General features: G+C 25.6%; 1 protein-coding gene across 3 annotated transcripts in view; it reads left to right on the top strand.

Annotated features, from left to right (window-relative positions):
* Nucleotides 1–577: 577 nt before the first annotated feature.
* LOC132923835 (phosphofurin acidic cluster sorting protein 1) overlaps nucleotides 578–17,431 on the top strand; it is a 30,457-nt gene continuing 13,603 nt past the window's right edge. The window contains exons 1-2 of one of the 3 annotated variants that reach the window (XM_060987810.1): nucleotides 578–1,350; nucleotides 5,327–5,374. In XM_060987810.1, coding sequence (XP_060843793.1) covers nucleotides 1,244–1,350; nucleotides 5,327–5,374 — 155 coding nt within the window. In that variant the 5' untranslated portion in view covers nucleotides 578–1,243. The remainder of the gene's footprint in view (nucleotides 1,351–5,326; nucleotides 5,375–17,431) is intronic. The other 2 variants (XM_060987812.1, XM_060987811.1) reach the window with 2 other exon arrangements.

Raw genomic sequence — 17,431 nt, 5'->3', positions numbered from 1 at the left:
ATATAAAGTCATACATTGCACACACCCATGTGTCCAATCCGCCGTATACACGTCGTCGACGACCACGGTATAGCGATGTGCATTCATTCATTCATGAATATTGTTATTATTATTACTGTTATTGCCGTCGTCTGACGACTGTATTCTTTGTCCGTTTGTCGTCGTTGACGACGGCGGAAACCGCATACGCGCGCGCCCGTGTGTGTGTGTGTGTGTGTGTGTGTGTGTGTGTGTGCACTGTTGTAGCGTTCGGCTGTCGTATCCCCGGCAATCCTGTCGCCAGCCGGTCAGGCGGCGAGGAGGTTAGCCGCGTACTCGCTTTTACCCACCCCCTCCCCCAAACGCTACCCGCCCCTTGTTGGAACACCCGTCATCGCCGCCGACACTGTTTCGGGATACGGGTAACGGTCAACGGACCCGACGGTCGGGAAGCAAAAACCAACAGGAGGCGGCTGCGGCGGCGTCGACGTCGGTTTTTCGAGTGGCGTGTGTGCGGCGGCGGTGATGCAACAGCAAATGGCTCGGCGGCGGCAGCAGTACGTAGGCGGCGTGGCGGCGGTGTTCGTAGGCGGCGAGGTGAGTGAGAGGGTAGCGGCGTAGCGCTGCAACCGACCGGCCGGGCCGCCGCCGCCGCCGCCCAAGATTAATAAAACGTTCACACTCGCGCTGGCTCGTGTGCGTGCGCCTGCTACTGCCGAACCGCCGCCGCCGCCGCCGTATTGTTGATAACGCGAAAGTCGCGGTCCGTGTTTATTATGTGTGCGGCGTGATTAGCTGTTGGTCTCCCGTCGTTTCCCGCAGCCGTCCGGCACACCACGCACAACAACAAAAATATAATAATACCCGTAGCGTACGTACCACCACCGCGGTCTGTCGTCTGTCTCCTGTTCCGATTTTTCGCCCTCGCAGTGTCCGCGGCCTTTGCTGTTCGTCCAGAAACACAGTCTCGGCGTTTATTCTTCTTCTTCTCGTTTTTTGTTTTTTTAAATTTTTCTTCTCGTAACCATATTTTTTTTTTTTTTTTTTTACCACCGTCGTGTCCACCCCCTCACCCCCTCAGGACTCACTGATGTACAGCCACAACGTCGGCCGCCCGCTGTAAGTACCCTCCTCGCACGTCGCCGTGTGTTCATATGCACCGTAACGTCGTGTAGAGACAGCGACCGACGAGACGACCGACAGCCGCCAGACAGGCGGTGTGCACACGGTTAGACTTCTCTGCCAGTAGGCCGTCGTTCGGACTATGGCCGAGAAATGTGTCAAGGCACCCGCCGCCGGCAACCGGCCGGTACCGATGAAACTGTTTGCCACCTGGGAAGTTGACCGCACACCATCCAACTGTGTACCGAGGTAATTAAAGCACAAATTCTATTTGAGGTATATTCTATAAGTATATATAATGTTAACAATCTGCAATGTGTGCACACTCATAGGTATAAAAATGTCAGTTAGTTTGGCTCTTGAATGGAAAAAACATATTGTTGTATTGGCTAGTACTTTGCTGTTTTTGAATTGTTTTTTTATGTGACTGATTGTCTGTCATAAGATATGCTTCCTAAAGTTTAAAATGTTGTTGCTAAAAAAATATTATTCATTTCTACTTTACATAGAATCTCAGATAGAATATTTTGTTGAAATATCAACTGTTAGAAGTATGATTTAAATATAACACAACAATATCTACCTCAAATTTGCCTATAACTTTTTTTAAAAACATACAAGATACCTTCTTTGCATAATATTATAAATTTATAACTTATACTTGTAAATTATTATTAGGTAATAGGTTTCTAGCTGTTTTTGGCTGTTAATCCATGATAAGTTTATTATATTTTAAGATCCCTAGTGGTTCGGGTTATAACTCATATTATAATTTGATAGATAGATATAACTTGTTAACAATAATACAATTTTTAATTGATAATTTTTTGTGTTGAACCATTACACTAATGCTGGTGGTTGCATAAAAAATTAATTGTGAATCAATAATGGATTTAATGGCTCGTAATCGATTTTTTAAATTTTAGTGAATCATTTTATTTATCAAATTTTTTATACGATAAGTTATGAATTTAATTTTGACATAATCTAAATTATTATTAGTTAATTATTCAAAATAAATTCATCACATATTATAGGTACTTAACATTTGATGATAAATTTGAACAGAATTTATAAGTATTAAATACTGTGATATACCTACCTAATAAAAGAATCATTAATATATTATGACACAATCAAGTTTTTATGTGATATAATTGTTTTAGGATTAAATTCCTGATTATTAATCATTATTTAATGATAATATTGTTTTATTTTAATGTTAGCTTCATTAATTTCAAATTACTCTTAGACTTAAATATTTAATCACAAAATTAGTTAGGTAGGTATTAAATAATATAAGACTAACTATTTGAGTACTTTGTTTTTGACTGGTCAATTAAGTTATACATAACATTAATAATTCTATAAATGGGTAATTTATTTTCAATAAAAAATACCTAATAAAATACATTACTCAAAATATTTCATTAATGTCTGTACATAAGTATTTATCTAAAATTGTGTTTTTTTCAATGTATGGAATTAATAACAGTTATCGTATTATAATATAGGTAATAAATATTATCTATTTTTCTGTGTTCAATAATGTAGGTAATTTCAAATAAATACATTATGTTTATTAATTGTCATTATCTAGTTCATTGTTGCATTACTCTATGAACTACAATATTTTATCCATTTAAACAATACCTTTAGAATTAATCACAAAAAAAATGTTTTTATTTTAAAACAAATTTAAAAGATTTTATTTAATGTGATATAATGAGATCCCATTGTATTTATTTGTATTCTATGTTTAATGGAAACATTTTATTTTAATTTATATTAGGTATCGTTTTAATATTTAAAATACATAAATTAAATTAATTTAAAGAATAAACTGATAAGTTTTATTTTTAAAATAGAAGAACCTATAGCACTTAAGATAATAGATAATTTCCGTAGACACCTAATTACTTATAATTTTGGTAATATTGTTTCACTGTTTTGTTAGTTTTATTTGTAAAATTTGTTGCATTAATAAAATTAAATAGTAAGTTATGCACACTATTTATTTTACTTAATATTTTGTTTAGCTTAAAATTTAAATTAATTAAATTTTTGATACTTACTATTTTAATCGATTAAATAAAAATATATGAACTATGATATTGATAATTAATTGTGTATTTAATTGACTATTTTGTACACATTTAATTAAAATATATTTATTAATTTTTTTTAAGGTAGTTATATCATTAGATATGATAAAGAAATATAAAACTATTAAAATACTAATTTTACTATCTATATTATAAAATATGTTAGATATATATTTATATGAATTTATCATTGTTAGGGATGTGATAAATGATTATACTGTAAGTTATGCATATTATGTATGACCTTTCAATGAATAATTATAGAAACTGCTATTGATATAAAATGATGTATGGTATTAAAAATAAAAGTTAATGCTATTATAGTATCATGACACATAACCAATTGCCTATAAACCAATAATAATTTATGGTAATGCTCTACTTTTATCAAATTCAACGTGTAGAAGTAATATAAAAATATTATCATGAAACATTTTCATTGGTATCTATAGTACCTATATATTGTATATAATACTGTATGGATTGATTTTTGGAATTTTCATAAAATTACTTAATATCTAGAAGCCCTTTTTTATAATTATATTTGAAAAAAAAGTTATTATACAGTCACAAAAAATTAATAAGACTATTTTTAAGTTAAAATATGTATTTATTGGTTTTAAAATATTTTTAAATGTTTAAAGTAATTTTTAAATCAGTTAAGATGGCATATATAAATTTTTAAGTAAATGTTTATGTTATTAGTAGTTTCCCTTATGTAAACTTTTAAAAAATTATTTAAATTTATTATTATATAAGCACTACAATACTACAAGGTAAACAATGTAAGAAGTCTCTAACACTTTGTTACCAGTCTGATATTTTTTATGTGTTTAAAAAGATTTGCATATTTGTTATTTTAAAATTATAAATTGTTATTAAAATAATTTTATATCATAATATAACATTTTTATGAGTTGTGAATAATATTGTTAAATTAAAAAATGAATAGTGTTTTTCAGTTTTACTCAAAAAAATGATTTTATTATTGTGTAACAATCCATCATTTGTTTATCAGTCCATGTAAATCAGTGTCTATTGAAATGAATATAAAATATCTTATTCGTATAGTTAGACTTTTCAATTGTTTTCTAAGCTTTTGAATTAATTGTATTTTATCTAAATCAATAAATAATTAACAAACTAATATAATATATATATTATAAAATTAGTATAAAATGGAATTAAAGGAGATAATATAAATATAAAAAGTAATAATAAATAAATAAAAATATATTAAAATATTATGTTGATGCCATAACATACATTAAACTGTAGGTAGAACATAATTTATATTTCTTTCAACTATGTAAAATTTTAAGTGTAGAAATATGGCTGATTGCCAGAAGAGGCATGTTTTTGTTTTTGTTATTGTAAATTTGTTTGATTTTGTTTTAATTTTATACACATTGTTTTATTTTTAGTTCAGTAACTTTTGGCTAAATTTTAATAGAAAATCTAAAACATTTTAATTTGCTTCAATAGTTGTTGATATTAATCTAGCTTTTATTGATGATCTGAAAAATATCAACAGCGTGGAAATATGTATTTCAGAATAACAATGCATATTAATTGTATATAACTACATAAAAATAAAACTATTAAGTAAAACTAAATTCCAATACTATTGACATATTCTAGAGATTTGGGTATACTTTTATATTGGACTAAAAATAATAGTTTTTTAATAGTGTTTGTATAAATAAACAACATATTTTTGTTTATAACTGTAGGTATGTCTGTACAATGTACATATCAATTTAAATGTTTATCCATTTTTTCAAATATCTATGAAGGTAAACACTTTATTCCTGAAATTCGATTGCTATATTATAGAATATTTCTCTCTTTTACTCCGGAAGTCTGGGTATTTTCCCTCTAAGATAAAAAGCGGGTGTGTCACAGCTATAGTGGATATTTTTAAAGTTAATAGTACCTAATGATAAACGATTCTAAAAAGAGTTTTTTATTTAAAAATGGTTAAAATATATAGTGTAAAATTATTATTTGAATAAAATTATTTTTTTAAATAAATGTCTGCAAATATAAAAATATTTTAAATTCTAAACAAATTATAAATGATTATGATTTTGGTTTTATAATGACGTTTTGATTTTCAGTTGTCATTTTATCAGAAAAATGGAGCGCTCTATAAGTTTCAAGCACAGGTAACCCTATAACTATCGAGTTTAACGGTACCTCGAAAAGGTCATTTTTCCATGTTTTCGATATCTTATCTAAATGTAAAATAATAAATTATACATTTAAAACTGTTTCGAATATTTGATAGAAACTCAGGAATTGTTGTTTAAAGCTATAATTTCTATTGAAAATCGTATATTTTACTTTTAAGTATATAATAATAATATTAGGTAAACTGAGTCACATGAAGTAAACTAAGTAACTACTTAATTAACACCTAGCATCCTATCCAAATTGTTTTTTAAATTTGATTTTTAACTTGCAATATTTAATATTACAAATGCATAATTTGACAAAAGTTTAGTTGTTTGAAAATTCAACATTATCAAAGGGGAATTTCGATTCTCGCGCTCCATTTTTTTTGTGTTTAATCGTTAAATGTGTTTAAAGTTTAAACTTAGTTTTTCATTACCCATAACTATTAAATTATTCATAAATCATATTCTATATGATTATCATAAGTGATCATAACTCGATATTTACCATATTTACCTTAAAAATAAATTTAGTTGTTAAAAATGTAAAAAATATTATATAAAATAATATGTTAACAAGTACCTAACATAAATACAATTAATATTCCCTATTAACTAAATTATATCATGATATAATTTGTGTCAAATACAATGTTTCACAATTCGTTTTCCTTGTAACAACCTCAAACAAAACAATTGAATTAGGATACGTGGTTCAGGCACTATAGGAGTCTGTCCGTGACATTTTCATAACATTTCCCGCGGGAAAACCATTTTAACACAACAATTGTTTATAGAACATGTACTTTAATAAAGACAAACTAAGGGTTAAAATTATAATCTATAGCTATGATAATGTTTTTAATATTTTAAATTGTAACAAATAGTTATAATTTTATAAATACAAAAACGGGATGTATTACATAAATTCACTTTAAATAATTTATATACAAGAAAAATTACTTCTTAATTCACAAAACAGAAAGTTAATTTTTATTTTATGTTAGTTGAAAAATGATACTTTTCAACTTTTGTCTTTATATGGCTTAGCATATGGTATGCATTAAACAAATTATTTTTAGGGTATCCCTTTATTATAAGTTAGATTCAAATGAATGAATTTTACTTTTATTACGAACCCATAAAACGGCATTCTTGATCCGTAGATAAAACAAAAAAATTGTACGGATTGATATCGTCGTAGAGTTACTCGTATAGTCATTATACCTACATACTAACTATTAATTCATCGTAACATTGTCCTTGAACAATCGGTGTCGTCCGAGCTTTTTAGTTTTATCACCTTGTATTATCATTAGTCAATGAATTAGCACTGTTAACAACAAAATTGTTTTATTTTTATATACTTTAAATTAACTGGCCTTGTATCGATTTATGATGATCTAGCTATCTCTATTAAACACGTATTACAATATGCCGACATGCCGTGCATTTTTATCAAATAATATTTTATTGTATATTAATCAAATATCAAAACAATGATTTTGTTCCTAAAATTCAAATAATTTAGAACCAAACATTAACTACGTATTATTACAAGTTTTTATAATTTAAAAAGTATTATATATTGGCTACAAAAGTTATTTTTCGTCCTATATTTCAACTCGTTTGTTCAGTTTCTCATTAGTTTACCTCCTAAAAGTTTTGAAAAATGTATACATCAATTTATTGCTTGAAACATGTGTGTATTTTACAATTTTCATTCCTTTTGTCGTATTGTATACAAATTATACTCTGTTAAAACATATTATACTAGATTAAAACTTGTGATAGTTTTTCGATTAAAATTATTTTGTTCTTAATTAAATAGTTACTAGACAAATTACAGTGTTTAATTAATAAAAAAAATTGTTAACAATTGAAGTTTTTAACGTTTTCTTTTAATTAGTTATTGCTTACAGTTTTAATAATAAATTATAAACCACTATCCTACATCAAGATAAGTTCCTAATGTCTTATTGTATCATTGGCCATATACTGTTTTCAAATATTTTATTAATAATTTGAATTATCAAACTTCTCTTAGTTGTTCAAATGGTACTTATATATCATTTGTTTATTGCTCAAACGAAATAATAACATATTAATTGATCCTAAATAAATTTAAGAATATGTAATACTTTAAAAAAAAATATAATATTTAGTAAATTTAGTCAGGTTGGCATAGTGTGATTTAAAAATGGACTATTAGATTTATTTATATTTAGCACTGTACTACTGTAGTTAAAAGGGTGCCACACCCGCATGTGTTGTCATTACAAACGTACAACATTACAAATTTGCATTCATCAGTTAACGTATTATGTTGTTAGTTGTTATTACTTATTGGAGTTATTTAAATAAATTGATCTATTATCAAAATTAAAGGTAAGAACATTGATGTTTACCATTTTCAATTTGAAATAAGATATTTTGTATGTATAAAATGCTTGTTTTTCTTTAAAATAAAAATGTTCGAAATAAAAAATAAATTATACGTCTAGTGACTAGTGTCAACACAGATTTGAGTCGTGGTCAGCGTGTCAGTAGTCACCGATCACCGTATACTGTTTCACTGGCTGACGTTTCAGGGAAAACATTGTACCTACCTTTAACTTAAGATTGATAAACGGTCAATCAACTTAAATTTATTAGGCCTAACATCACATAATTGGTATTACTGTACGTAACTTTGCTACGTTTTTTAAGACTGAAACACGCTTTCGGCGGGACAAGATACGTCCTCTTAATAAAGCTGCAATAAAATGTTTTTATTTAATCTGTTTAAATATTTAACTCGTTAAATATTTCAAATTGCAATAAATAAAAATAAGAATTAGTGTATAATAATATTATGTAATACAAAATAAAATAATAATGCAATGGTTGTTCTTAATATGTAAATGCATAATATTAATGTCGAATGTCGATTTTGAATTTTTACTTTCCTATACAGTAATTTATATCATAAATTTGAAACTTTTAAAAATAAACAAAATCACGTATTAAAATTTTACCAGTTAAAATGTAAGCTCCATACACATGTTGGTTTTTACCCACAAAAAATTTTACTTTTAAACTTTCCAAAATGTCTGCTTCAAAGTAGATATTATCGAATTTTCAAAAATATATTTTTTACATCCTAAAGATTGACCCCCTATAGTTCAATAAGTGTAAAATTTATAGCTATATATAGGTACCTAACGTTTATTATTAAAAAAAAAAAACAACATTAACATGTCAATAATAAATTATAACTTACATTATAACTTAAGCATAAACAGTGTATTATACAATTATAAAATATTTTTTATTCCATTATATTAATTATGTATGTATGTAAGCAAATATCATATATTATAGGGCTATAGGCATACTGTTTTCGTATAACCATGTATATTTTATTATAATAGAATATATAGTATATATAGAAAGGAAATCCTTAAAAGTTTTAATCATACTATTCTATTGATCACGCGTATTAAGTTTACTTATTTACGTTAATTTTTTGGTAGTACTTTATTTGCTCATTTATTTGAATATAATTAGTAATTATTTACCTTCTAATATATTTATATCCAAAGTTTATTTATTTTAATTATTCTAGGACTATTTATTCTTAAAATGGACGTACCTACACTAAAAATAAATACATTGATAAAAAAGGAAACATAAATTGTTTAGTTTGTATTATGAAGCAATATATTTTAACTCATATCTTAATAGATGTACCAATATTACATATTATTATGCTTAATGTTTATATTTTCAATAGTATAGGTATATTATAATATATTTACAAGTTACAAAAGTTTGAAAATTAATTTTTATTTTTATAAAAAGCACTCAAGAAAGCTTTTAGTGATACGATAAAAAAATCATTTCATTCGTTATTAGTTCAAAGTTCATTTATGAAAAGTTTCTGCTGCATATAATTGAATTATATTCCATGATTTCAATATGAAAATAATTTACGAGCGTTTGTATCATAATTTTATATATTTATATAAAAAATATAAAAATTATATCGGTTATTATGGTGTCTTTCTATAATAGAATTAAAATGTATATTTATATCCATTTTATTTTATTTTTTAAAGATTTTACATCATCCATTCAATACATTCGTTATAGGACGGTTTACTGCATTGTTAGTTTCCGACCACAATCGATCTCGTATTAATCAATATCATCTAGTGGAAATTTGGTTGCGAACGATTTGTCACAGTATCGTGATACGGTTTAACTTAATTTCCCAATAGAACACTTTCACTATATTTCGTTCCTACCATTTCACATATAATATAACTATATATACTTCAGCGACACTGTAATAGTATTGTATGGTTCCGGGTACGATTTTTACACGTTATTGAATGAAAGTGTGTTTAACTGTTTTATATTTTTTTTTCTTTTTGTTGTGTCATTCAAATGGGTTCATATAAATTTAGAATTTCAGGCTGAACGATAGTTCATTCGATGGTTGCCATGGTACAATTTAATTCGTTTTAATATATCGACGCATGTAATAGTTTTTAATACGTCGCTACACTAAAAATGCTGGTCAATTCCTTTAATAAATGAATGGGTACATAATAACATTGAAAAAATAAAAACGAATGGTAAAAAAAAAAATAATATTGAGAAGTGTTAAACAATTTTGAATAAACATATTTTTTAACGGAGTTTTCAAATAAATAATTAGTTATAAAGTTTAATGTTTATTGTTATTTTAAGCGGTGTTCAATACATATTTTAATTAATTTCTTGAAAATTAAATAAAGAAAAAATGCTATATAAATACTAGTATAGATGTACTGATGTACATAATTTATTAAATAATTTTGATAATATACCTATATTACGTTTTAGTTTTACTTGATTTTTAAATTATCAATTCATCAAAGACAACATTGTATTTTATTTTATATAGATGTATTATATTAACTTATTGAATTATCTAATTTAAAAATGATGGCAATATTTTTTTTTAGAAATGGCTTCTTTAAATAATGACACAATGTATTCTCATTAGTCATTTGTCACAAAATAAAAAAATTGATATTTAATTAAAGCTCTATTCAAGGATATGAAGGTTGCGTAAAATCATAAATTTGCTGAAAATCAACGTAATACAAATGGTTATTTTCTTTAATAACTATTAACAAAATGAAATCACTGCTCTTTGTAAGTTATATACCTTCTGTTTTTTTACTGGTACACCTGTGTTAGGCGCTAAACATTGGTCAGATTAATGTAGTTTTTATTGACTCGCATAGCTTTTTGTGGCTATGGCAACCTTTTTGAAACACAAGACAATGATTGATACATAACTTTACATACACGTGTTTTTTCTATTCTCGTCTTATTACGCAACATCGCGTTATGAAAAAATAGGCAGACGACGTCAGTGTTAATATCGATATTGATTTTAGGATCAACAGGCTAAATACGGACTAAATATTATAGTAAACACGCACGTTCGATGTTATGTACTTATGTGATGTATACTGTATACACGTAGTATAATATATTTTTATTCCAGATACTTTGTCCTCTATTATTGTGTCACACGATAAGTCCTTGGTTAGGCCGTGCACTCCTTAAATTATTGCTCTATCCTTTTTTAGTATGCAGCTGTATAAATTAAATCCTCTAATTAAGTTTTTCAACATTATATTTAAAAAAAAACTGTTTGTTTCATATTAACAAATACAATGATTACTGATTAGTGTTTACCGATTTTTCATGAGATTTAAAATAGTGACTGTTGTTGTTGTTGTTGTTATTGTTGTTAATTATGCAATATTTAGAGCGTATTAAAAAAAAAATTAAATCGTTTTATTAATTTTGGTTTTTAGTGTTAACTAGTAACAATGGTCCCAAGCCCAAGTGCCCGACTCAAAATTTTTAATAAAATAATATGTAAACTTCTATGGTGTGTATTTCAATATTTGTATATAATAAAAATTACTTCTATCATTGCAATAATCATGGAACATAAAACATTTTACTGAATAATAGTTGAAACTATTTTAATTATTCGTATTGTACGAACATTATTTTTGTAGGCACTGGGATTATTTTTATATCAATAGTTGACAATGTTGACATGTAAAATAGATAATATAATATTCTAATAAACATTTTATTATAAAAACAAAGTTAAATGGATAATATAAATAAATGTAAAGGTATAAGGCCATTCTTGATTATTTTTTGGATAAAAGCCAATGTTTTAACTATCTTCACTTGTAATAAAACTAAAATAATTCGAGGTTGCTTTGTAAGATATTTTCAATTTAAAGTAAATATAAAAATTGTTATCAATAAATACGAATAAGGTTCAATATTTTTTGTGTATAATGATTTGCCTATCATTGCTATTTAATATATTTAAACCCCATTCCCCAAATAACTCCTGCATTATATATTTTTGGTGGTTTACTTATATTTTAATCGTAATTCACGCTTAAAATATTTACAATATTGAGTGTATGCTTTTTGAATATAACAAACTTCATGTTAAGTATGTTTGTTATTCTCAAGTAAATGTAGGTGTATTGAATTATTATTTTAAAAAAACATTTCACAACACTTCTGCGTATACGTCGTAGTTGTCGTACCTATATAATTTAATACACAAACAACTGAATCTGTTATCAAAACTATATTTGTTGTTTACTGTTCTTGAATAAGGTGTGGCTTGGAACCCGATTTGGATAACGGATACCTTAATACTTACATCATCCATATAATCGTCAATACCGTCGCCTGTAGACTTAATATAATTAATTAATAACAAATAAATTACTATTTTTTTTTTATTTATAATAAGAGGAAAAAACTGTGTAATTTGATTATGATCAATAATTATTTTCGAAATATTGGTATAAAATTATAGTAAAATAATAATTCTTACATTTTCTTTTAGTTATAACTTGTAAATAACTTTATGTATACGATTTAAAATGATATTGAATCCTAATAAGGTGATAATTTAAGATTCTTTACTATATCAAAAATTAAAATTATTCATAGTTTTGATTTGTTTCTGCTATAGATACATTTTATGTACTTCCATTTCGATGTGATAAAAATTATAATAAGTTTTGTTTTATGTATTCGTATCGATATAAATAATTAGGGATTTTACAACTTTTTAGTTATAAGAATAAAAAGTTTCATTTATACGTAGCTTATTTTTTTTTTAATAATATAATAAATAGTACCCAATAGTGCTTACTCTATAATTATCTGATGTAGATATACTATATACATTAATTGATATTGTCATACATAAATATTAAATATACCTAGTTAATTATAATATCTATACAATTTTACATACAAAATGATTACGGTATTTTTTAAAACAATATTTTACTAATGAATATGGTTTTTATTGTTTTTACTTAGGTGCCTAATTTTCAAAATCAATTAGTTTATATTCGTTATACTTTTCATTTGTAATTATAAAGGCATACATTTTAAAACATTCATTTACAAGGTTAAAAAGTTATAACGTATTATACTAATCGTCTTTTTCAATAGATATTTGGCTTTTGTTTTGAAATTATAAAACTTATATAACTATTTTAAATTGAGGTTTACAGCAGGCGCTAGGGCCGTGTCATAGTGTAATATATTTACAATAGCTATCAGCAACGTGCTGACAAAAATTGTACCTTAACATATTGACTATACTTTATTGAATCGACTTGTAAAATTATTGTTTGAAATTATCTCTGTTCTTTTTTTTTTTTGTAAACTATTTAATAATCATTATTAAAGGATATGTACTATGCACTTAAATATTTATATATATATATTATTTTAACTTTACCATGATTATTTTAGACGTTTAAAAAATAATATTAGAACTTATAATTAACATTTGGGTTATGAATTATTATCCATTCCATGATGTAATTCAATTAAGTGTTTTTATTTATCTGTTGTAATTAATAATTGTAGGAATTGAAATTTACGATTAGTCGTAATAATTGGTATCCTATACAAATTATATTCTATATTTCTGTATAATAATTATATACGAGTAAAGTAATTTTTCCTTCAAAAATGTTCTATATAGTTTAAAATTTACTGTAGACTTTTAGATAATTAATAATTGGTTATATTAACCCTATAAATTTATAATTTACATAGTTGGAATAACGTATTCAAATAAAATATAAATATTAAATACTTAATGTACTGCCTACAGATTTAAAATAAGTTTCATTATCCGTTTTAGTTACATCTATATAATATCTACCGACTACCATTGAAAATATTTATCTGAACATTTTCATGAATACAAAAATCAAATTTTAAATGAGTATAGTTAATTTTTTTAAATTATTTAAAATAATAATTTATGAGCTGAGTAATCAACCAATATTTGACCAACACTTACTAACAAGTTCCATTCCACTCCGCTTATTCATCTAAAATTAAAATACTAATTAACTAAGTGTACTTATTAAAAAATTGATTTTTATTTAGGTATTTCAATTTGCAGAAAAATATAATTCTACTTTGGAGTATAAATATTAAAAATGTATACTATTATTCAAAAAAGTAAAAACTCAAACATTTATAATGATAAATAATGTTTTATCTTTTAATAATACGATTTCAAACTATGTAAAAAATATTTTCAAGAAAAAAAATAGTGTTTTAATTTTACTTCTAGCGAATAATTTATATATTGTAAATATTTCTTAAAACAAATACTAAAATGCATTACAAATGTCAAATATATAGAGTTGAATCAGTTTATAGTTAAGTAACGATTTTTTTTTTAAACTATAAATTAAAATGGATGCTATACGGTCATTAATAATTGCTGCTAATATTGACATTTAAAACACAATAATTACTATCATCTCATTATTAGTGAACAAATAATAATGGCTATTGATATATGAGTAATTGATAAAAATGTAAAATAAATTGTTCACATGTTCAGCAATTTTTAATTTTATTTATTGAACTTTCAGTGCACGTTAACTGTGCATTGTATTTTTACTTTATTAAATGTGTTATTGCAATAATTATATTTTAAGATTTTAAAGGGTAATAAAATAAGTTGTATTGTTATTTAATACATTTAAGTAATTAGGATTATGGTTTAAAAGTTCCGTTTTGGGTGGAGATTTTTCTCTATTTTAATTTTTAAGGCATAAATATCGGGATTCGTGAATTAATTACTTGGTAATAATTATTTATAATTGCTTGGTCGAGTTGAAATATTCTTTTTTCATAACTTTTTCAGCCGTGATGATTGTTTACACTATTATTGCCCTTAAACTTACGTAAAAATCGTAAAATACCTTGGAGCTAAATATACACTTTATAAATTAAATTATGAATCCACTTTAATAAAATGCTCAAGACGAGTACTATCTTAACACAGTCTATATACTTAGTTAAGTTACTTAACAATTAGTCTAAGATAATATTCAAAAAACAATTTATATAAATCTAAAACAATAATAATTTTTTGAACGTATCTCATTGAGTTAACTACCTACTTAGCTATCTTTATTATTGCTTTATTGTTTTGATTTAAACAGGCCTTATAATAATAAAGCTGACTGTAATGTGTTAGCTACTCGTACTTATGTGTGTATAAAATATAAATGATTATTATCACTCTTCACGATGTTAATATATCATGATGTTTACCATCAATAACTATGATTAAATATGTTTTTGAATATACATAATAAATGTATTTATTATTATTTGTAATCAAAATTGCATCGGTACAGTTTTTGAGCATCTCGTTCATATTTTAACATTTTAATTAATGAGTTGACGATACAACAAAGAATGTTTAAAATTTATTACAATCAAGAAAATATAATCGATTTTCGCAATGTTTAAAATAATAATTTTATGGCATTTATGGCGACCTTTATTAATAACTAATCCATCTTTTACTATTAAATCATTATGATTACCTACTCTCACATTACTGGACACATCTACTATATAGTTATAAATGTTATAATAATTGGTTTAGGAATAGTTTTATGTTGCTTATTAAATTTATTTTAACTTTTATTATGTCGAATATTGATAGATAATAAAAATTGAATTATTTATACAAATACTACTGATTACTGCATGTCTATATAGGATCGCATTTATGATTGGATAAGAAAGACTGACGTTAAAAGGTCAGCCTAAAATATATAATATTATATTGATATGTCTATATCTATGTCTTCACTTTCTTACAAGTACTATTACATAATACTTATATATCCACTTAATCCTCATTACACGATAAGCTCAAATGACCCATCTATTTATTTATTATCTATGAAATAACATAACATACATTCTGTGCACACTTTAAAAGATAACATTCGTATTTACTCATTGATTAACTTAAGAGGACGTCATACCCACGTGTGTTGTGTCCGTCTTATAAACACAGCTTAGCAATTTTTGATCAAAATAATCAATTTTACTTTGCTATTTTTATTATTAGCAAGTAATTATGTGCATTTTGGAATAGAGCCCAAGATACGAAACAATGATCATTTTAAAGCTATATTTTTTTTGTACATTTTAAAATTATCATAACTTATTGTTTTTAAAATAAAATATCATTAAAAGCCTTCGAGATGTCCTAGATAAAATGCTTATCTATAAATTTAATCATGTCGATTAACTATACAGGGATAGGTAACTGGTGGCCCGTATATCTTTTTTTTATCTATCTCGTGTTACATTTTCAAATTATTATATACAATTTTAGCGTTCATCTGTATTTTATTTTATTATTTTTATTTTACATTAAAACATGTCCTTGTAAAGTTGTAATTGTTAAATGTAAATGTATTGACTTTTTTTTTGCATTCTATACTTTCTGGCTCATTGAATTTTAAAGTTCCTAAAATTGGCCCTCTTGTAACTCCAAGTTGCCCATTCCTGAACTAGAATATTAAAACAACGGAGTTAAATATATTATTTTAAATGAAAAATTGTCGTATGTTAAAGTTGTAACATTACAAGTTTGTAACGGAAATCAACGCAAGTATATTGCGTCCTCCAGAACGAATATTTTTAACGTATGTAGTAAATTATTTAATAGACTTACCAATTAACGTATTGTGTGAGACTTTCGAGTATTTTAAACCAATCAATTTCCATATGCAATTATTAATTTGTTTATTAAACAATTATTTTGTTAGAAATTATAACAATATTATTACTATGATTGAAACGTTAAATTTTATTACTTTTTGTATTGATTTATTCTTACTAATAACACCGAAGTCATTATTTATGAAATTAGTCACTTATTTCACTTTTAAACGATAGGGACTATATATTTCCATGTCTGTCATTATTCATAATGACAAGTTGACTGGACTTTTATTTTAGTTAGCTTATTGACGATGAATGATGATTTTATGATTATATCCTAAGTATTTAATACAATAAAACATTATTCACCTGTTATTTGAAGTATTGTTTTCCATTGTCTTGTATTTTTATACTACGAAGTCAGATAACATTGTATTAATAATTTATTTATTTATTATAGAAACCCGGGGGCTTATAAGATATTATAATATGATATACATTACATAATAATAATTGCACGGTATAATTTTACAGGAAAAAATTGAGTTAGAGAATTTAAAACATATATCTAAAAAAATGTTGTAATTTATATCATGTGCCTTATTATACATATTATCCACACTGATATCCTATTCTAATTCTAATCTATTGTCATTAGAAATAGGTAACAATTTACTTTAAATTAATCATTAGGTTAAGAACAGTAAATATTTCGTCAATAGTTCATTTTACAATTTATCAATATTGAACTTAAACTCATATGCTATATATTATGTATAGTATATCGGTCATTTGGAATAACATAGAAGATAGTGGTATATTTTGAAATACATAAAATAATTAAATGATTTGTATATTTTCAATTAACTTGCATTTGTATGTGCAATTCATTAACTTTTTTGTGTCCAATAGATTATATTATATGTTAGCAGTAGATTT

The sequence above is a fragment of the Rhopalosiphum padi genome, chromosome 3 (assembly GCF_020882245.1).
Source record: "Rhopalosiphum padi isolate XX-2018 chromosome 3, ASM2088224v1, whole genome shotgun sequence".
Classification (NCBI taxonomy): Eukaryota; Metazoa; Arthropoda; class Insecta; order Hemiptera; family Aphididae; genus Rhopalosiphum; species Rhopalosiphum padi.
This window is presented reverse-complemented; position numbering and strand designations above follow the sequence as displayed.